The sequence below is a fragment of the Pteropus medius genome, unplaced genomic scaffold (genome assembly GCF_902729225.1).
Source record: "Pteropus medius unplaced genomic scaffold, Ma_sr-lr_union100, whole genome shotgun sequence".
In the NCBI taxonomy this organism is placed as follows: domain Eukaryota; kingdom Metazoa; phylum Chordata; class Mammalia; order Chiroptera; family Pteropodidae; genus Pteropus; species Pteropus medius.
In genome coordinates, this window is record NW_024342647.1 from 7,068,796 (window position 1) to 7,090,664 (window position 21,869).

At 41.6% G+C, this 21,869-nt stretch overlaps 1 protein-coding gene and 1 long non-coding RNA gene across 10 annotated transcripts in view; one reads left to right on the forward strand and one right to left on the reverse strand.

The window, feature by feature from the left end:
- On the forward strand, positions 1–17,183 carry WDR31 (WD repeat domain 31). Of its 8 annotated transcripts, XR_005653737.1 has the most exons (13): positions 1–149; positions 873–1,029; positions 2,725–2,820; positions 4,808–4,951; positions 5,408–5,540; positions 7,034–7,108; positions 7,806–7,953; positions 8,053–8,153; positions 9,324–9,391; positions 10,376–10,517; positions 11,860–12,022; positions 12,795–12,918; positions 13,295–13,423. XR_005653737.1 is itself a non-coding variant. In XM_039866885.1 (12 exons), the coding sequence occupies exons 4-12, from the start codon at positions 4,836–4,838 to the stop codon at positions 16,984–16,986; spliced, it is 1,041 nt and encodes a 346-aa protein (XP_039722819.1). In that variant the 5' UTR covers positions 1–149; positions 873–1,029; positions 2,725–2,820; positions 4,808–4,835; the 3' UTR covers positions 16,987–17,183. The 8 variants fall into 8 exon arrangements, 7 of the variants coding, with proteins under 7 accessions (XP_039722819.1, XP_039722817.1, XP_039722813.1 ...); XM_039866885.1 differs by lacking the exons at positions 12,795–12,918; positions 13,295–13,423 and adding an exon at positions 16,892–17,183; XM_039866883.1 differs by lacking the exon at positions 12,795–12,918 and having other exon boundaries at positions 5,411–5,540; positions 13,295–15,662.
- LOC120605828 (uncharacterized) overlaps positions 8,032–21,869 on the reverse strand; it is a 15,441-nt gene continuing 1,603 nt past the window's right edge. For both annotated transcript variants that reach the window (XR_005653738.1, XR_005653739.1), the window contains exons 3-5: positions 9,051–9,173; positions 8,561–8,932; positions 8,032–8,170 (exon numbers count right to left, since the gene is read on the reverse strand). This is a non-coding gene — a long non-coding RNA (uncharacterized LOC120605828). The remainder of the gene's footprint in view (positions 8,171–8,560; positions 8,933–9,050; positions 9,174–21,869) is intronic.

A 21,869-nucleotide genomic window follows, 5' to 3' on the forward strand; every position in this document is an offset into this window, starting at 1 on the left:
AGGCTTTTCGCCCGGACTCCCACCCTAGCGACGCGCGCCTCGTTGCTAGGGGTGGAGGCACCTGAGGCTGTGCAGCGTGGAGGCTGCGGTCGATCTTTGGCTCCGCGTCCCCGCCGGCCTCAGCTCCGGGCTGGGTAGCCTGCGGATGGGTATGGAGCCCGACGGGGGAGGAGGGGCTTAGCGGGCGGGCGAGAAAGTGGGAGTCCTCATGCTCTCCATCCGCAGACGCCTACCTGGCCGAAGCAAGGAGAGAGTTTCGAGAGCTGGTCTTGGGTTGGGTGGCGCTAGATTCCCATCCTCCTAAATACACATCGAAAATAAGCTTTGGCCGTCCGCATGTACTGGTTGAAGGGCATTAGTAATCTGAAGAGCCAGAAAGGAAAAACCGCACACAGGTTGTCCTCAAAGCTTGGGGCGATCTTGGGATTCTGGTCTAGTACTGACTCCTTGTGTGACTCTGGGCAAGACCCTATTATTTTCTGGACCTCGGTTCCCCCTATCTGTATTATTAGAGGTTTGAATTAGACCATCTCCAACGTGCTTCTACCATAATTTTGTATTTGAGTTTTGGTTTACATGCCTCGGTCTCCCAGAGTGTACGTTAGATATGTGCAGAGGGAGATTCCGGGAGAGGGAGGGCGATGTGAAATCAACATTTACATAAACAGTGGACCAAGAGCCCAGGGAAATAAGGTCTGGTTCCCCACTTCTGTTCCTGTGTGATCTTCAGCAAGACACAACCCTCTGAGTCCCAGTTTCTTCATGGAAAATAATAGTTGGGTGTATGCTGGAGTGTATCAAAGCATGTGGCGCTGCAGATCTAAAAGAGAATTTTCTGAGTTATGTTTGCGGTGACTGTTGTGTATCTCAAGGTTTTTGGAAAGCAAATTGGGGCAGAAATGGATCCTGGGATTCAGATTTAGACCTGGTTCCTTGAAGAACCAAAACGGACATCCAGAGCCATAATTGAGTTTATGGCTTTCCCAGGTTCTCGCCATCCTTTCCAGGCCTGAAATTGGATGGGGCAGGGTAAGTGCTCCCTGAAGGATTTGCTTTTGTGGAGTTTTAACGTACTCATAGATTGTTGGCTCCCTAAAAAGCTTCTTGCTAAGCAGACTCTTCACCTTAATATGCTCTTCATTCATTCATTCATTCATTCATTCATTCAACAGGTATTTGCTTTGCATCCGTTCTCCCAGGCTATGCTTAAAGCACATACACAAAAATGAACAAGACACTATCCTTCCTCTCAAGTATAGTAGTGTTCACAATATAAACAGTCGAACATAACTGAATAGTGTTTTCATTTCTAAGGTTAGTCAACTCATAATAAATTACAACATGGACTTTATCTACCTACCTATTCTTTGTTCTCGATATTTTAAATTGCCTTGGTAGTATATAATATAATAAATTCTTAGCCTTAGTGTGATCAATCACTCCGGTAAGAGGACAAAATTGGCTTCAGTTTAATATTCTCAAGACTCACATATCCATATGTACATGTTCTCTGTGTATATGTGTTATGTATGTTTAATATATGTGTATTAAGAGAGACAGTAAAGGTGGAATTGCTACTTTCAATACTGCAATCACTGTTAATCTAGTAATCATGTTAGTAACCATCATTTACCTTCAACAGTTTTCCAGACTGAACTGAGATCTTTATATGCACTACCTTTTGTAGAGATGCAGTATAGTATGCTGGTCAAGAGCAAGGCCTCTGGAGTCAGACTGCCTAGATTCACGTTTCAGCTCTTCCACTTATTTGCAATATATTTGTAAACTTGGGCAATTTATTTAACATCTCTGCCTCGATTTCTCATCTGTAAAATGAGGATAGTAACTATTTCAAAGGCTTGTGGAATAGATTAAATGAGTTAAATATAAATCACTTAAAATAGTTCTTGGCACATCTTAAGTGCTATTTTTAATCTTCATAGAAGGCCAATTATAGAGTTATCCTCCCATTTTGCACATAGGAAACTGAGACTTAGATTCAACAACTTATCTAAGGTCATAGTAGAACTGTAATTCAGACCTAGGCCTAATAGCGATGCCAATGCACTTAGTCAAATGTTATTCTGATTATTCTGTGCTGCTCTTAATTCTTAGAATAAGCTACACTGTCAATCGATAATTAAAATTTATTTGAATTATTAAGATAGAGTTTTTAAAGTGCAATAAAACCAGTTTCTTCTTTGTAGATATTTATAATGGAAATTCTGGACTTGAAGTCAAGAGGTCTACCTAGATATAATTTTGAGTAATATTTCTGTTCTCAGTTTCCGGATCTTTAAATAAAGGATTTATATGTGATTTGGAAAAGCTCTTTCATCTCAAGTTCTGTGATTCATACTTATTAAAGTATTATTTTAAACAGGAGAAATAGCCTTTCTCACAAAAACAATAAGCTCTGAAGTAAGCAGTCACTTCTGAAGATTTTTGATGAACAGAAGTACTATGAGTAAAATAAAAATATTTAATGATGCATTGGAATATATTCTATTTTGCATACTTAAATATTACAACGTACTTTCCCTAATTATTGAAATGTGAGAGTTGTAAAATTTTAGAATTTTCTAAGATAGCTCTCTTTGTGAGAGAAAATGCTTAATCTCTTTAATTAACAAGGTCTTTATTTACCTTATAAATCTCCTTTCTGTGCAAACATATGCTTAGACAGAGAAGAGATTAATTTAAGCATCTTTTCACTAATTACAGAGATTAAGAAGTGGCCACTTGAACTATTTTCCAAAGGATAAACATTACAAGGCATTGAATACAGCAGTTCACCAAGAAGATCCTATTGGTTTGGGGGTAAGTCATTCTAAAAGTTATCTTTTCATTAGAATGTCCCATGAACCTTCAGTTCAGGTAGAGTGTATGGCTCTCTGAAGATACCAGTTAAGAATCTAATCAGTTTTCATCAGAGCCAATCCTTTTATAGCATCTGCAGTTTCCAGTGACCTAGATCTATGGATGGCATCTGTCCTTAGTTTGATGACAATGTTGAAAAATGGGTTAGGCTGGCAGATAGGACGCCCTGCAACCTCTTTCTACTTACAAACAATACAACATCCCAAACTTTTTGCAAACTATCCTGGAATTTTTCCTGTCAGCCCACTTGTTGCTTATTATAGAGAATCCTGGAATGTCCGAACTGGAAGGGACCTTAGATTCACTACTTCACAACAAATGTTTTTACATTGTGCAAGCCACTTGAGGTACAAAGATGGATATGACAGTCCTCTGAGAGAGAACATAGTCTACTAAAAATCATTTAATCTGATTTCACATTTTATCAATGGGGAGACTGAGGCATAGAGTGAGGAATGGAGGAACTCAAGGACACATAGTGACATGAGGCAGAGCTGGGGCTAGAGCCCAGGGCTCTTGATGTCACACAGTGTTCTTTCCATTGCATTGTTTCTGTATTGGTTACCTCTTCTTGTCAGGAAGTCAATTCTGGCAACTTCTCAAAATGTAGGTTGAAATTCTTCTGGAACACTATTTGTTAATAGTAATGAAATGATTGAGAATACTTGGTGAGTTTTAACTGCTGTTCTCCCTGTAGACTGTTCTTCCTAGAACTAGGCTGGTTGTGCCCATAAGAAACTCATCTCCTAGTATTTCTTTAAGCAGAACTCCAGAAAAGATGGGGACTGGGTACTCCCATCTCCCCACTAACTTCCCTCCACCCTCTGGTGTCTCAGGCAATAGCTAGTTGCAGAGAACACAGAGTAACTGAGAATAGCCCCTAGTCACATGCCTTTAGTCCAAGCATGTGTCCACACTGGCCACATCTTCCAGTTTCTCTTTTTTCTCCTTCTGTTTAAGCAGTATAGGACCCGCACAAATTAATTGCTTGGGAGGTGTTTCCTGAATGAGTGTATGGATGAGCATCTCTCTTTCTCTTTTACTCTAGCCTTGTCAGTTGTTGGGGACAATACAAGTAAATCTAGAAAACATTTAATAATTCTTTCTATTTTAATATACCATATTATTCACGATTGACATTATTTAAGTTTTAGGTTAGTGGTTCTCAAACTTTTTGGCCTCAAGACTCCCTTTAACTCTTAAAAATTATTGGAGACCTCAAAGAGCTTCATATTAGTTTAGTTATGTTTTTGTTTATCTGATAATGTTTTATTATAGGGTACATTCCCAGGACCATGAGAGTGAAGCAGAGAAAGGAGGAAAAGCATACAATTAGTCTTTTTCAAAAAAGGGATATGTTTTTTTTATGACCATTGTGGGGGAAGAACAAACTTTCCTCTATCCTCAAGGTTCTTTGGGCTGGTCTAATAATCAAATTGACATGAGGCTGATTAGCAAGAGAAAATAACCAAATTTAATACATACATATATATGGGAAACCCACATATAAGAGAGAGTCAGAGACCCACATGCATGAGAGGTTCAGAGATAGAAAGGGGGACTGAGGTACCTCCCGAGCTAGGGACCAGGTAACACACCATGGGGGCTTCAAAGGGTCATTGTGGGATGATAAGAAGAGCAGCTATTTATTTAATAAAAGTTTTCCCTGACATATAGGTGAGTCAAAAAGATTATCGTGTATAATCTCTTATTATGGGCAAGGCCCCGAATTCAAGTTCTTCTTGGTAGTTAAATTGGGGTGGAGGGCAGAAGTTTCTCTTGAGTCTGAAGCTAAAATTGCCTTTAGCTCAAAATAATCCACATACCACAGAAGCGCGTCTTGGGGTGACTCGTTCTGAACCCCCACATTATACTACCACCATTTTACCTAACAAAATTAACAGTTTATATTCTTTTTACTGAACAGGGAACACAACTTCCAGCAGCCACAAGGGATGCTACTACTCAGGTGCCAACTGAAACGAGCTCTTCCACAGCAGGTTTTGTGTGGGTCCTGTGCCGGGATGGGGAAACTGCAAAGCAAACTAAAGCACAGCACTTATAAATACAGGTACAGCAATCCTACCTTGGGATCCTAAGTTTTATCTCACTCCGTTAAAATTCTCCACTAAAGAAAGAGAAGGCCCAGAGCAAGTATTGATGACCTTTCTTGAACAGTTTGGTCTGGTTTTGGGGGGGATGGGGGATAAGAAACAGTCAGCTCAGTAGCCAGTGTCTGCAGCCACATAAAGAGGGGCCCTACATCTTTGGAATAATCTCTAGAATGAGTAAAGACTCCTAGCTTCTTGGCGTCAGGATTCCTTTTTATGAGATTCAGTCATTCTGAGAATTTACAGGGTTAATAATACCACTTCTGGCAATGCCAGTGGGTCTCTTTTCTCACTCCTTTTCCATCTTTCTCCTGGGCCTGGCCTGAATTGCCGCCTTCGCTCACACATACTCTTCCTCCCCTTGCTTCACTGTGCACTCCCAAACCGCTGGGCAGCTCATTTTTTATCTTCTTTAGCAGGCCAGATGGAATTATAGAAGAGAGAATTCAAACCAAAGCTTTTCAAGAATATAGCCCAGCTCATGTGGATACTGTCTCTGTCGTTGCTGCTCTGAACTCAGACCTTTGTGTCTCTGGAGGAAAAGATAAGGTGAGGTTTGCAGTGTATCCCAGGGAACCAACTTTTTGTAGAGGAGGGAAGATGTTTGGGAAGGAAGCGCTGGTTTTGCATTTCTTATGGCAGTGTTGAGTAGTATAAGTATGAGCTTTAGAGTTAGACTGGGTTTAAATCCCTGCTCTACCACTTCCTGTTTCTTTGAGCAAGTCTTTTAATTTTCTTGAGCTTCAGTCTCCTTTCTATTAAATGGGGATAATAATGCCAACCTCACAGGACATGAGGATTAAATGATAAGATCCTTAGCATTATTCCAGGCCATCTATGTGCTTTTTATAAATGACAAGTATTATTATTTCAGCCAGCCTATTTTTACACTTACACAAAGATACAGCAGTTATTCATCAGCAAAAGTCTCTTTTTTAATGCTGCTCTTTTGCCAGAATCTCTGCCTTGGTGTGCATAGTCCTTCCCACTGTCACTTTGAATCTGGTTGCTTTCTCTCCCTCGTATTTGGATCTATCAGCACTTCCAGCTAGGATATTGGTAGCAAAAATATTGATTCTCTTGTAGTAGATAATGCCGCTAATTTAATGGCCTTTTGGAATCTTTAAATTCCATTTTCACACTATTTCACTGATTCTCAAATGCACATCTTCACATTTTAACACTTCTGAAATCAGTATGCATCTAAAAATTGATAAGAAAGCATAGTATCATAATTTAATTGGCAGCATTTTATCTTAAAATCTGTATCATTTTAGAGATATGAAATTTTATTTATATGATCCTCACCTGTGAGGGGTAAATGAACAAGGATGAGTGTCTCCATTTTGCAGATTAAGAAACAGATTTAAGTAGGTCAAGTGCTAATATGCTTCTAACCTCTAGCAACAAACTACAGAGACTGGGCCAGAGAATGCTTTTGAAATCCTGCTTAGGGAGAGAAATGCTTACAACAAAATATTGAAGTATATACCTGGAAAAAAGATGGAAAAAATTTAAACAATGATTCTCTCTGGCAGATGGGATATAGATGAGGTTTTTTGAAATTAAAAAAAAAAAGTGCAATCTGTTTCACAACAATGTGAATATACCTAATACTGCTGAACTGTGCACCTAAAAATGATTAAGATGACAAATTAAAAAAGAAAACTAAAATAAAAATATGGTATAGTTAGGAGAAAAAATCTAATCCCATGTAGGGTTCTCTCTCCTTCAGCATCTACAACCAGAGCCTCGACCTGAATTAATTAATTCCTCTTGGGGTGTGTTATCCCAAACCCATCAGTAAGACTCAGAGGAGCTGGGGAATAAGCCCAGGAGCTGGGGAGAGGCAGAGGAACGATCAGTAGGAAGCTAAGAAACTCAAAGTAGGGGGATATGAAGAGGGACACAATAGACCCCGAGTGTTTGATGCAAGCCTTTTGACAGAAAGGAAGAAATTTGACAGAGAATGAAGTAAAGACTTACTATTTCAGTTAAACAAAAATTCAGGTAAACTAAAATGTACTAATGACTCTTTACAGGCAGTTGTGGTCTATAATTGGAAAACTGGAAATGTGGTGAAAAGGTTCAGAGGACATGACCGTGAAATCACTAAGGTAATTGTCAAATGATTATCATCACGGAGGGAATTTGGAACTGAATAAAGGAATATCTAATAGGTTTAGATAGTAAGAGTGATTGAATAGTCAGTCTTAAGGGGAAAATGCAAGGGCTTTATTTGATGCTGTGAAGTCCTACTCCAGGAAAAGCAGAGCAAACCATTCCCTTGGCTACTGGTACAGGTATATTAGACACATTTTTTTGTTGTTATTAACTCCTTAATAGCTCAGGTGGTAAATAGAGAGTGACTCTCCCTGACCAGTCCTAACTCCACAGGGACATGTATTGAAGGCTTACTGTGTGTTTACTATAGTTAGAAAAATGATAGAATCGCCATGCTTAGGAATCTTTTAGACTAGTTGGGGAAATTTTTTAAAAGCCAACAATAAATAAAAATTAATTTGTTAAATAGCTTTACAGAGTAGAGTTTCCAGCAAATGATAGAGAATGCCAATTTGTATAATGTCCCCCTCTAAAATCCACCTAAATGAACCAAAAATTTGCTGCGAACTCCATCGCATTGGAACTCGGCATCAGCCACAATCCCGTAACACAGAATGGGATATTTACCTGTTGAATACAATGCATTTTGAACCATACTGAGAACATTAGGCTCTAACGCACTTATCTCAAAGTCCTCTCCCCATTTTAAAGTCCAGTCAAAGGAGCACACCACAGCATTTTTTTCTTAAGCAGATAGCCTGTGTTCCCAAATCAAACCAGTTCTTCAGCGCCTCTCGGGACAGGACGGTCATGATGTGGGACTTGCATGGTTCCTCACAACCAAGGCAGCAGTTTTCCGGCCATGCCATGGTGGTCACTGGATTGGCTGTGAGTCCAGGTAAAGTAAAGTGGAGCTCTTCCCATCGCCATTGTACTTTCTGAAAAGGCCTGTTCCAAGTCCATCTCATGGACCATCATCTTGCCATTGTTTCCAAAGACTCATCACAGCTGTGCACTGGGTCTCGGGATAACACCCTCCTTCTGTGGGACGTGGGAACCGGACGGTGTGTGGAGAGAGCGTCCGTCTCTAGGAACCTGGTATGACCTCGAACTTGCTACAGAGCAGGGCAGGAGAAGGGAGCATAGAGTGAGGGAAAGGGCCTGGGCAAGAGATCAGGGGACCCACGGCCAGGCATTAGAAGCTTGGGTCCTCATTACTGCTCACCCCTAACTCTCTGTCAGACCCTGGCCTCTCAGGGTTATCAGATTAAACAATCTCTTAAGGTCTTCTGCTCGAGAGAACAAGTCCACTAGTTTTTTATTGAGATTTTAAATGGTGTCCTTACTTAATCCTTCAAAACATAGTGATTCTATTTCTTCTGTGGGCCAGACACTGTGCTAGGAGCAGGGTTAGTAACTAAGGACACAGTCCCTGTCCTCCAGGAGCTCACGGCTTATGCTCTGTGTTCTGTATATATAACATTATGCAGAGAAATAAGTATTACCTTTTGCTTTCATTATACTTTGCTGTGTTTTCTGGTAGCATACTGGTATATAAACTCCACAGCCTTTGGGGTCAGTCATACCTGGGTTCAAATCATGGATCCATCACCTTCTCGCTGTGTTATCCTGAGAAAGTTAGAGTCTCAGTGTCTCCATTTATAAAATGAGGAGAACTATATCACCTGACATGGTAGATGTTCCTTTAGTGGTCATCAAACATCAGTCATAGTTATCGTTTCCAATTTTGAAGACAGCTGTCAATAGCAAGATGCGCTTGCCTGTGCCCTCCATGTTTGTGGAGGTTCCTGGAAGAAAAGGAAGTCCTGCTGCATTGGGTTGTTTTGAAAACTGGTTCATGCCTGTCCAGCAGGGGGCTGCGGAGATAAAGAGAAAAGCTTTCTGAACCTACTGTGGCGTTAGACTAGGTTTCAGTGGTCCCGCTTTAGAACAGGGGCTGCTCCCCTTCACTGCCACCAGCCAGCAGTTCTTTACCGTGCATTTGGGGTTCAGGCACTCTAAGAGAGCCTGCGTGCATTTGGGTATCCACAACTGCCCAGCTGCCAACATTGGTGCCAATAACCAGGGAGATGCAAGTAGAACATGACTGGTTGGCGCCTGCAAAACATAAAAATGCCTCTTAGTCAAATTTTCTAGTTCCGCAGTCTTGAGAAGTGGTGCAGAGATGCTATTTAGCACAGTTTACAGGAATTCCAGGAAGGGAATGACTTGGTATGGAGACCGTTTTGAGAATTTTGCTTCTTCCAGGTCACTCACCTATGCTGGGTCCCCAGAGAACCATATATACTACAGACTTCTGAAGATAAAACCATCAGGTGGGCTCACTGAGCAGCAGCGAAGGTGTTTCTGGTTAAGGTTTGTGGCTCCCATGCCTACACAACTGATTCCCGCTCTGCTTCCCTACACTGCTGTGACCTTCCTGGGGCCTTCTGCCCCTCTGCCCCCTGCTGGTGCTGGAGCCTCTCTGATCTGGCCCCACAGATCCTCTGGGTAGAAGTTGAAAGCCAGGAAGTTGGGCCCGGAATAGCCCCTGTTCTGATTGGTTTCGAAGCAGCTGATTCTGCCCGCTCACGCTGCTCAAACTGTTAATCTCAGGATCAGTTACTGGCTTGTCCCATCCCTTCAAGCTGCCTGGCTCTACTTGCTACCCTTGCTCAGCTACCGATGTTCTCAATTGCCCAGCCCTCAGGTGAAGCCCTCCCTGGAAAAGCAGGGTCAGAATCGCCATCACAGGGGTCAAATGAAGTAAATCGTTCTTAGAGTAGAAAGCACGACTGGAAACTTTGGATCTCAGAAGAGATTCTACTTAGAAAATGGTAGGAATGAGACAGGGCAAAATAAAACACTCCCCACTGGACTCCATGGCCCAGGTTGGCCAAGGCCTGTAAATCATTTATATCTGATTCTGGAATGATGACTGCTCCTCTGTGTCATAATAAGTATCTTAAAAAAAAAAAAAAATTAAACCACAGGTACAGAAATATCCTCTTGTCTGTTGAAAGCAGTATCCCAAAGGACCAAATTAACAAATTAACTTGAATAATTTAGATGCTTGGTCTAAATTCCTATTAACTGGATCTCAAAATAGAAAGAACTCAAATGTCATTTGGTTATTTCCTGCCAGCTTTGGAGTCGCTGAGATTGATCTGGTTCATGCTGCTGTTTTTAGGTAAATCATGACATTCTGTTCTGACTGGCCAAAGCAGCAAAGAGCCAAGACTATTTTTGTTCACAGGCGATTATAGGTGTATTTCAGAGACATTTATTACAAACTCATGTCCTGCTGTAATTTCTTTCAGATTATGGGACAGTCGGGGGCTGCAGGTAGCTCATATATTTCCCATAAAGCAACACATTCAAACCTACTGCGAAGTCAGTGAGGATGGACACAAGTGTATCTCCTGCAGCAGCGGCTTTGGAGGGGAAGGCTGCGAAGCCACGGTGAGAGATCGTGTGGGGTCCAACTGTCTGGCTGCCGATGACAAATAACTTACTCTGGCCTCATGCCCATTTGGGGCTTTCTATATAGGCAGGTTTACTTATGGCCCAGGTCTATTCCAAGTGCATGCTGTAAGTGATCCTTTGCATTCCAGATGCTTCTTTCAAGGAATACCCATTAGCATAGGGCTCTCTGAACTGGTCATAGGAAAGAGAAATGCAACGAGAGTCAAGATAGGAAGGTGCTGTCACAGAACCAGCCTGCTAATGTCCCTCCTCCCAGAAGAGCTGAGAAAGAGGAAGGACTATTTGAAGGACCAAGTGTTTCCTGTTGTACATGTGGTCACAACTGAGGTTCAAGCTCTTTAGGAAGGTTGGAGCTCCAGTGTTGGTTGAGGGTCCACCCCACCCCTTACCCATATACTTTTCATTACAGTTAATTTTGGAATAGATTGCGTAGGCACCTCCAAAGTACCTTGGATTCCTAAGGAATAGCAGTTAAAAGGGTTATCTAGTATCCAAATAGAAAATTACAGCTCCCATTTTATCAGAAATTTATTATGTACTAGACAGTGGGCTCTGAGCACATTGCATACATTATCTCATTTAATCCTTAAAACAACTGAATGAGTTAAGTTCTATTATGATTTCCATTTTATAGATTAGGAAATAGAGGCATGAGAAGTTGAAATCTCTTGTACGTCTCTAGTAAGTGGTAGGTCAAGGTGTTAAATCCTGGGCTGTTGATGTTGCATCTCTTCTCCAAACTAAGCATTTCCAGTTCCTACATCTGTTCCTTAGATGATGTGGTGTCCAGTGATTTTTGGATTGCAATTCAGATTGCTCTCCTCCCTGAACATTATTCTCCAGGTGTGGTCTGATCTGTATCAGTAAGAGTGGAACCGGCATCTCTCTTGTAGACTTTATTTACTAGTCTTTATTTCCAAGGTTCAGTGACTAGGCATTAAATCAGAAGGTCTGTGCCTGTAAATACTTATAGGAAGATGTTCTTAACTTTGGGGTCCCCATAGGACCCACAGATAGCAAAAGGCAGCTCTTGAGCCTGACTCCCCTAACCATGATGTTAATGAGGAAGACAATAACTCTTCTGGCACATCCTTAACCAGGGTTGTCTGAGTCATAGTTAATGCTTAAAATAATCATTAGATGGGTGGATGGCAGGGTGTGTGGATGGGATGGCTGAAGATAAGGAGTGGCTACATGAGTAGGCAAGTGGAGGGAACAGGTGGGCCATGAGAGGGTGGGAAGATAGATATCAATGAATGAAATGTGGGAAGCTGGAGAAATGTGTATGTATGAGCTAGCCTATGTCATTACTTTGCAGTTGTGGGACCTAAGGCAGACACGGAACAGAATATGTGAGTATAAGGGGCATTTCCAGACTGTTGCATCTTGTGTCTTTCTACCAAGAGCACTGGCCTTGATGCCTGTAATTGCTACCTCATCACATGACTGTAATGTGAAGATTTGGAACCAAGATACTGGAGGTAAGAAGCCTGCCGTTAGTCCTTCTCAAAAATACATGAAGTCCTAAAGCCTTCCTTAAAACTTTCTTTCCATTGCTTAGCAAAGCCACTCATGTCCCATCCCTGTCCAGTCCCCTAGCAGTTAAGAGATGACACCAAGATAGCAGAATCTCTGCTCAACGTCTGGCTAAAAACCATCACCACATCACCCCTGGCACCATGCTGTACAGACCTGTTCCTGAGAGCTCAAATATATTTAGCTCTTATATTCTTTCTACCTGAAGTTCCTCATCAGGTTTTAACCTGTGATGCTCAAAATGCCCAGAATAGAGAACAGTAATTGCCATTTTAAATTTTATTTTTTTAAGGACCAAAATGAGAGCCTCACTTTTGGTGGGGTGAGGTGGAGTGAGGATAGTTTCAGAAAGACCCTGCCCTGTTCTGACTCTGCTGCTAAGGTTTGAGATTGCAGTAAGGTCATGACACTTCAAAGCACCAGAGAAAAAGATGTTTTAGGGAATACAACTCCCCAGAGTTCTCAAAGCAGTACTGTGTTGGATCCAGCTCCTTCCAGGGAAGATAGGGTAGCTCCCTCAGAGAAAAGATGTGGGATCATGTCATGTGGCACACACGCCCGGTTTCCACAGTAAGGGCAGCCTTACCCTTACCTGGAGTGGCCTTCTCCAATCAGGTGTAACACTGGTGGGAGGTAGGGGGAGCAGCTTTTTAGATTCAATGATCATAAGCCCAAGACCAGGGAGAACAAGGTCTGAAGCACTGCGCTGCCTGCCAGATGTGTGCCTGCAGTTCTGAGAAAGCTTCGAGATGCGGATGAAAAGAGATGGGTCAGCCGGAAGCCACTGGACTGCCCTTCAGTAGCCCCTATTATCCTTTGTCTTGAAGGGAACAAGACATGGGGAAGCCAGCAGCTGAAGATCAGTATCCCTGTCTGTTCTCCTGTGCCCTGGCCCTGCTTTGTTCTAGGAGCAAGTAATTGAGGGCAAGTTTTTAGCATGTCCTTGGCGGCGAGGCCCAAGTGTCTAAACATACTTCTCAGTGGTACATATCCATCCTGTTAGGTCCGTGCATAATTCTCTACAGTTGAAGTCTTGGGGTTCACCCAAGTTCTCACTTACCTGCTGGTGCATGTTCCTTAGAAGCATGTGGTGTCTCTCTTGTCTGGGTTAGATACATATAGCTCATGCTTTAATTATGTGGATTTCTCACAAAAAGATTGAATTTCATGATATTGCACCCTTGGCCTAAGTTGTTGGTTCCCCCTTCCTCCCCCAGCTTGCTTATTCACTTTGTCTCTGGATGGATCAGGACCTTTGACTTCTCTGGCCATTGGTGACACCATCTCCTTATTGTGTGCAAGTTTCAGCAGAGGAATTCACTTACTCAGAGTGGACCACAGCCAAGGGCTGCAACTGCGGGAAGTGGCAGCATTCTGAGGCCAAGAGACATTTGCTGGACAATATCAAACCGTGGCCCTTCCTATCTCAGTGTGGCTTTGTGTTTTTCCATATTATCTTGGGGGGAGTATGAGGTGGGGCTAACGTTCTTTGCTTGGGTTTGTTAGAAGGTATGTCAGTGTGAGAAGTCAATTTAAGTCCAGTGGTTCAAAATCAGGTGCAGAGTTTAGAAACATGGTCTAAACATAAGGTTCTCAATCTACGTCAAATCCAAATGCAATTTTTAGTGAGCTTTTCAGACTACTCTTCCAAAACAAGAAAAAGTTTTGGCTCAAAATGATGACCTGTAGGTATAAGGATGATAGGCCTCCACCTGTGAGCGCCGGAACACAGGGTCTGAGTCTATTGAACTGACCTTTTGATGTCTTCACAAAAGAAAAAAATGCAAGGAAGAGAGAAACTCTGTTTTGGTTGCCCCAGCATGATCTAGATGGGAAAGAATAGTACAGCTCCTTGGAAGACATAGGTTGTACATATAAGCCTCAGTAAGCTCCAGTCACCGCCTCTCAGCAACGTGAAGAATCAAAGTTAGGGCAAGAAAGCAAAATCTCTGGCTTCTACTCATAGCAGCAGAGAGGGAGGTGGCAAGTCCCTGCCAATTCTCAGTATCTTCCTGAACCGGTGCAGAGGTTGCATGAAAATAAGGCCTGAGGAGGCTCGAAAAGGCTGATAACCACAGGGCCCTGCCCAGAATTATAGGAGCTATCAAACTGGTTCTGTGGATAAGAAAATGGAGAGGGTGCGAGGTTAAGGCTTAAAAAATTCATTTGTACATTTTAATATTTTTATTTAGTTTTATATAAACTCTTTTCAGGGACTGGCCAGAGGGAGGCAAAGGGAATGTCTGCTGTCACACCAGAACATCTAGAAAAATGTAGAGCCATGGACTCAAATGTGCCGGCCATTGAGCCCTCATCAAGTGAGGAGGGGCAGGGTCTTCCTATGCAGCTCCTAGATCAGTCCCCACCTGGTGCTCACAAGCCCATTTTCCTCCAGGGAAAATAAAGTCCCTCCTGCCTTCAAGCCCACATGTAAGGCACCTGAGGCCGGGGGATTCCCTTTCTGTCGAGTCCCAGCCAAGGAAAGATTTTGCATTTGTCTTCTCTGGCTCCTGCCTCTCCCTGATACCAGCAGCTGACAGCCATCTTCCTGTCTCCCTCCTGCTCCTCTTTGGAGCCAGCTCTCTCACACCATTTCCACTCACTAGGGAGGAGAATCTTAAGCTACTGCAAAGCGTCAGGCCTGAGTTTGAATCTCCACTTTTCCATTTAGCTGGGTGATCTTGGGCAAGTTATAAAATCTCAGTTCCTCTTTTATTACATGGGACTCATAATCTTATGTTCCTCACAGGGCTGATCCAAGTACTGAACAGAACTGTATTAAATGCCAACCAAAGTAGTAGGTGCCTGTAAATAGTAGCCATTGTTATATACTGCCCTCTCTGTCCAGACTAAACACTCTCTTTTCCATACGAATCATTCACCATTCCTTCATCCATTCTCCTTAGATGTTATTTTCTAAGCCTTTAGTCATTGTTCAGCTTCCCTTTGATTCCTTAAGTTACGGATCTTTGTACTCTAGAGGGACAAAGGGGTAGTGGGAGTGGAAGCTTCTCCATTGAGCACCTACAGATGGCTGAATACATTTATTCTCCTATAATTCTTATCATTTCCATGTCACAAATGAGGAAGCTGAGGCCCAGGGACATCCAGGCCTGTGCCCAAGGTTATACACATAGGTAGGAAGGGAAAGAACAGATCTGGACCTGGGTCTGCCTGACTCCAAGCAGGAATACTCTCCTCTCTTTTTCTTTGCCTTTTCATGATGTCACAAAGTTCATTTTAGAAATTTATAGACCACAAATGACATTGCTCTTGTATTTTCTAGACCAGTTGTTAACTTTTTGGCTCGAAGGAGATCCTCCTGGCCAGGTTGCCCAGGATCAGTAGACAGGTGTCTCAGGGAAAGTCTTAGAGTATCATGAACTATTAGTGCTACTGCTGACCCTTTCTTCTAGAAAGAAGATGGTCGGTAAGTCAGAAAATTCAAGGGAGTTGGGAGGGAATCATGGGGAAGGGGAACAGGCTGCTGTGAGTAGGCACATACCTGTCAGAAAATGATAATGAATTAGCCTCTGATGAATTAGCAGGATTCTATTACCAATAAAATTGTTTCCCTAAACTCTACATATGTGCTTGGTGTATAAATTCCCTTATTTGTGCATTTTAAGTGGAAAATAGATTAATAAATGCAAATGTTTTCATAAAATTTTTTTAATGTTATATGCCCTAAATGGGCACTTTCAACACCTAAAGTACAGGATGCATTCATTTGTTCATTTGAACATTTCAGAGGCTGCCCCTCAAAAATCACATCAAGGAATTTCCCAAAGACAGTTGACTATTTTCCAGGAAAGTGTATAAGTCCTTGGAATCTGGCCAATTATATATCTAAAATTTAAGTAAATTTGTATATTCATCTATATATTTAAGGAAATGAATGATGATTATTAACAGACTTCATTTTGACAGGAATTTTAAGTATAAAACTCAGGTTACTTGGTGTTTTTAATTTTTTAACACCGAGAAAAGGGAACTTAGCTATTTCTAAGTAGGCTTTGGAAACATAATTATTGAAGAACAACTTTGTCATGAAAAATGCAGCAGACTGCTAACTATTTCTCGAAATTGGCATTTCTCCTTGGCACAGACTGCCCAGCTGAGACTGCCCAGCTAGGCATGGCCATGAGAATAAGTTCTCGTCAGTGGGTGGTGAGTGGAAGTGATGTGTGTAACTTCCACTTTATTAGCTTGAAAGAAACATTTTTGTCCTGGCTTAGCCCTCTGTATCCTTTCTCACTAGCTGGAATGCAGATGCCAGTAACAGCTTCAACAATTCAGGACAGGATGATGAAACAGCAAGAGAGAAGGAACCTGGGGCCTCAAATAACTTCAAGGAGCTGAGCTGCTCCAATAGCCTGACCAACTGGACTGTGACCCAAAAGAAAATGAACTTAATTTTTTTAATACATATACACCATTTTAACTTTTAATTCAAGTATGCAATCACAAACCATTTCAGATATCTTAAATTTATAGCTTGTTGAATTTTCATAAACTGAACAGACACACTAGTAACCAGTACCTAGATGAAAAAGCAGAATACATCCAGGAACTGAGATGGCCTCCTTCATACTCCCCTCAGGCCTGTCCGCTAAGGAATTTGTAACTGCATACATTGGTTTGTCTGCTGTTCTACTTCACATAAATGGAATCATACTATATTGTAGGAGATGGAAAATATAGCCACAAATTTCTCCCATCTCTTTGATCCTTTACAAAGTGACATAATCAATAGGTGGGATCTATTTCCCCACCCCTTGAATCAGTACTGATTTTTTGACTTGGCTTGACAGACAGAATAGAGGGGAATGAATGCTGTGCAACTTCAGAGGCTGAACCCTCAGAAGTCTTGCAGTTTCATTTTCACCCTCCTGGAATGCTGCTCTGAGATCTCCACGTTGGGGAAGTGACTTAGGCCACACGGAGAAGAAAGGAGCACCACTAGATGAGTGAATGAGGTCACTTTGGACCTCCAACCCCATCAAATCTGCCGCTGAATGAAGCCATGGATAAAATCAGAAAACGAGCTGTGCACAGCTATCCCACACGATCATGAAAAATAATAAACTTGTTTTAAGACACTAAGTTTTGGGGTAGGTTGTCATGTGGCAGTAGATTTAAATGAAACAAGCATGTGCTCTTATCTTGGTTAGGCTTCTTTTGCTCAACGTGTTTGTGAGATTGATTCATACCACTGCATGTAGAGGAATATCATTCTCATTGCTGTACCAGTATTCTGAGACAATACAATTTACCCATTTAACTACTGACATGTCTAGCTTCTAGCTTGGGGCTCTTACAAAGAGTGCTGCTATGAACAGTCTAATTATAAGTCATTTGGTGAACGTATGCACGCATTTGTGTTCATTATGTAGTGGAGGCCCTTCTGCGCTATCGCATGGCTTGCACGATCAGCTTTAGTAGATATTACCTCTTTTCCAAAAAGGTTGTCCCAGTTCACCTCCCCGCCCACTGCACAGGGGTGTTAGCAGAGTTCAGTTGTTCCTTGCCAACATTCTGTGCTCTTAAACTTTGCAACCCTCAGTTTTAAAGATGAGTGCATAGAAGTTGAAGAGTGCAACGGGGAAGTATTAGCTTAATGAGCCAACTTGTGACAGAAGCTGGACCAACTGGTTTTGACAGCTACCTTTCTTCCTGACACTTCTAGTTAAAAGGCCAGAATTGAACATTAAAACCTTATATGTACATCATGCTCTATATTTTACATACTTTCACAACCATAATTTCATCTGAATCTTCCAGTAAAATAACATGTAAAACAGGCAGCGTGCAGATCATTACTCTGGTCCGTAGAGAAGGCAAGGGACTTGTCAAAGGTCACAAGTTTTTGGCAGAGCCCAGATAGGAGCCCAGGTCTTTGAACATGCAGAAGGTTCTTCCCACCAAAGCCCTCTACTATCTTTGGCATTGTCCTGGCGGTGGTGGGCACAAAAGCTGAGGGGGCAGGTAGGAGGTATTTGTATCTATGGAATAAATGATATAGGTTAAACATCACAGATAGAAGGAATGTCCAATTTGTTCCCAGATGTTATCTCCCCAGGGTCTGGAACACAGCATCCTGTTTATTCAGGTCTTGCACATGACACATTGAAAAGCCCTGATTGGAGGTGATAGGGATTGATGCCAGCTAGCACTGCATATTCACATGCTGGAAACTAGCTAACTTCACATGACTGATAACCATGCAGAAAATGAGGCTACACAGAATATTGTCCTTAATTCGCCCGAAGTGAAAAACATAGATAGTAAAACAGCACCATACAGCCTCATCTCATTTTGGTAAAAATATATCTGCACATATGTCTATATATTCATAGATAAATGTCTGGAAAAAATAGAACAAAAATGTTAACCTTGTTATTCCTGGGTATTAACTTTAAGATCAATTTATTTTTCACTTTATGCCTTTCTGTATCTTTTTTGCAATAAGGGTGAATCAGTTTCATTTTGAAAACTTACTTATTTTTGAAATAGATAATGCATTCACATAGTCACAAGAGCACAAAAGGTTATATATATATACTAGTCTCCCTCTTCATCCATATCTATCTTCTAACTGGCTCCCTCCTGAGGTAGCAAGTGTGACCAGCACCTAATGTATGTTTTCAGAGACATTTTGTGCATGTACAAGAAAATACTCACATTTATTTCCTTTACCACTTTTACAATCAAAAAGCAATACTACTTTGATTTTTTAATTTAAAAAATGTTGTTACAGTTCACCTTCAATATTCGGTAGTACAGCATAGAAGACTACTTCTGAAAAAAAGGGTGTAGAAGACTATTTTATAATTTATCAAGATATGTAGGGAAAAAAGGCTACAAAACAGTACATCAACTGACATATTTTTAAACAATTTATGAAAAATTGTGTTTCAAGTTTGAAATATTATAGTTATAAATAAAAGACTGAAAGGCTATCACCTAAATGTTTTGGCAGTTTTCTCTGCATGTAGGACTTTGGGTGAGTTTATGCTCTCCTTATAGATGGCAGTGTGCCTGATGGCTTAGAATGTGGACTCTGACACCAGGCTGTCTGGTTCAAATCTCAGTCTGCTACCTCTTAGCTCTGTGACCTTGGTTAAGTGAGTTAATGTCGTGTTTTAGTGTCCTCGCCCGTAAAATGGAGATGATTGCACCTATCCATAGAGTTGAGCTGTCACCAGGGATGTTATAATATTCAGGTAGAGCCCTTACAATAGTGCCTAGCATTGCTCCTAAGTATCAGCAATTATTATATCCATTTGAGTTTCCTAATTTTTTTTATCGGACATGTATTATAATAAAAGTTAAATAATAAACTCCCACGAGAGAATAGAAACTATACAGACATAGAGAGGAGCAGAGATGAGAGTGGTCCAGGAGCCTTCTCTTCTGGCATCTGGAGATCGCCTTTGAGATCTTCAGAGAAACTCCCTGGACCTTCCAGCACAAACAGTCTTTGGCCAATACTTTGCCACTATTTCCCTGGCAGAGCTCATGTAGAAAGTTTTCAGAATAAGTGTGAGAACTCCTGGTTGTGCCTGGACCAACTCATACCAAGGAACTTCTGAGGGTCGGTTACTGCCACCCTGACATGGCTGAAAGTCCAGGAGGTTGAAAGACAAGACACTTCATTCACAGCCAAGCTGGAGAAAGAGCTGCCCAGTTTCAGTTTTGTGTTTCTAAACATATCGGGCAGCATGTGCAGGAAGCGTTTTGTCCTTTGGCCTTCAGCTGGAGCCTGTCCTCTGCAGACACAGCATGGGGATCAAGAAAGGAGAAGGCTGCCCAAGAGTTCACATACTGCGCTCAGAAGGAAGGCAGGGAAGAGAAAGCATGGGACCAGAAGGTGGATGCTCTGGGTTCCAGCCTCGCCCCTGACATTGCACGTCTATGTTAGCTGGGATGAATATTCTTAATCCCACCAAAATCCAATTGCTCCTCATAGAACCTCTTGAGTTAATGTGGGAATAACCATGCCAGATGTGACCTGCTTGATGGGATGAAGTATGGGAACTACTTTATATTTGAAAGAATATCTAGATCTTGTAGTTCTTGGTAAGTTTAAGGTAAACAAGGGCTGGAAAATAGTACTATATCAGTGTTTCTAACTTTAATCAATTGAAATCCTACAAATAAAATAATAAAATAGCTGCTAACCCTTATCCACAATTCTAAAATACCACACTCTGCAGAAAAAGATTTTTTATTGAATTTGGTGCCAAAATTGACCTGACCTTATAGTTGGTTTTTTTGGGGGGGACGGGGAGGGGTGTTAATATTCATAATAAATTACAGAACATTTATTTGATGGCAGGGTGTTGGGAGAAAAATATGAAAAATTCCAAAACCCATCTGGCCCCAAGGGTTTTGCACAAGGAATTGTGGCCTTGGAAATAAAATAAATTCAGATGTCGCATAAAGAAGATTCCGGGGGTGCCCACTCCCAGGGTGGGATTCACCCAGTCCCATCTGTGACTTCTTCCGGATGGCAAGTCCTTGGGAAGTCTTCATGAATTTGAAGACAAATGTAATCAGCATGAGTCAAGAAATTTACATTGGGCTATTTCTCCTAAATCAGTGCTCCTCACATTTTAATGTTTTTCTGAATCTGCTAGGTACCTTATAGAAATGCGAATTCTGACTCTGTGGCTCTGGAATGGGCCTGAGGTTTTGCATTCCTAATACTCTCCATTCCTGATGCCTGTGCTGCTGGGAATGTCCTAAATTCCAGAAAGGCCTAAAACAAAGTTCTGAGTAATGACAAGTTGGTGCCCCCCAGGGAGAGTTGCCCCTTGCCCTTGGAGGGGATGCTGGCTAAACACTGATCATCACCTGACCAAACCCTGACTCCTCACGGCCTTTTCTCCATCCTCCACTGCTTTTTACTGCCTCTTCCGCTCCAGATGGCTTCAACCACCCTGCCCTTCCACTCCAGGCCTTGGCTGAGTTCCACCAAGTCTCATGACTCTTCACTCACCCAGTTCCAAGGTACTGCTTGGATGAGGTGCTTTTCCAGCTGGCTGACCTCTCCCCAGCCCCTAAACATGAACTAAATTAATTCAACTCTCAGATTCCTGAAATGACTCACTATCTCTCCTGGGTATTTCCCCAGAAAATTTTTCCATTGTTTGCAAAGTACTCCCTAGCCCCGACCACCCAGAGATGTGATAATAATGCATTTGCTCACTAGACAATTAGTGACCCGGAAAGGGCCATGGTTTATTTTCATATCACTGATTGCAGTGCCTTGACTGATTCCTTACACACCCTCTCTGCTTTTACTTTTTAAATTCTAGATTTCCTGGTTGCAAAAAACTCAGATTTACTTACTTTCTAAGTGAATTTTCCTATTACAAAAATAATACATATTTATTAACGGAAATTTAGAAAATACAGGTAAGAAAATGAGAACACCAGTAAGCCCATCACCCAGAGATAACCATTGTAACATTTGCCTCACGGCCTTTCAGTCTTTATATATAAATCTTGTTTTACAACATCTGGCTCATACTACATAAACCATCTTTTAAACTGCATCCTCCCCCAATTTACAGTATATTGTGACCATTTTCACAAGTTAATAAAAATTCTGCATATCAATTTTAAATGATTATGTAGTTTGCCACTTAATTGATACATAGTAGTTGGACTTTTACATTTTTTCCAGTCATTTATGGTTAAAATAAAACTGTGATGAACATCCTCACTTAACACAAGATATAGGCATATTCCAATTCTGACTCTAATTCTGGTGTGTGTATAATT

Excerpts from the sequence above, each read along its gene's own strand:
- WDR31 (XM_039866879.1), top strand. The coding sequence starts at position 4,836 with ATGCTACTACTCAGGTGCCAACTGAAACGAGCTCTTCCACAGCAGGTT. Across the intron at positions 7,109-7,805 it reads ATGACCGTGAAATCACTAAG|CAGATAGCCTGTGTTCCCAA; the intron begins GTAATTGTCAAA and ends TTTTTTCTTAAG. Across the intron at positions 9,392-10,375 it reads TCTGAAGATAAAACCATCAG|ATTATGGGACAGTCGGGGGC; the intron begins GTGGGCTCACTG and ends AATTTCTTTCAG.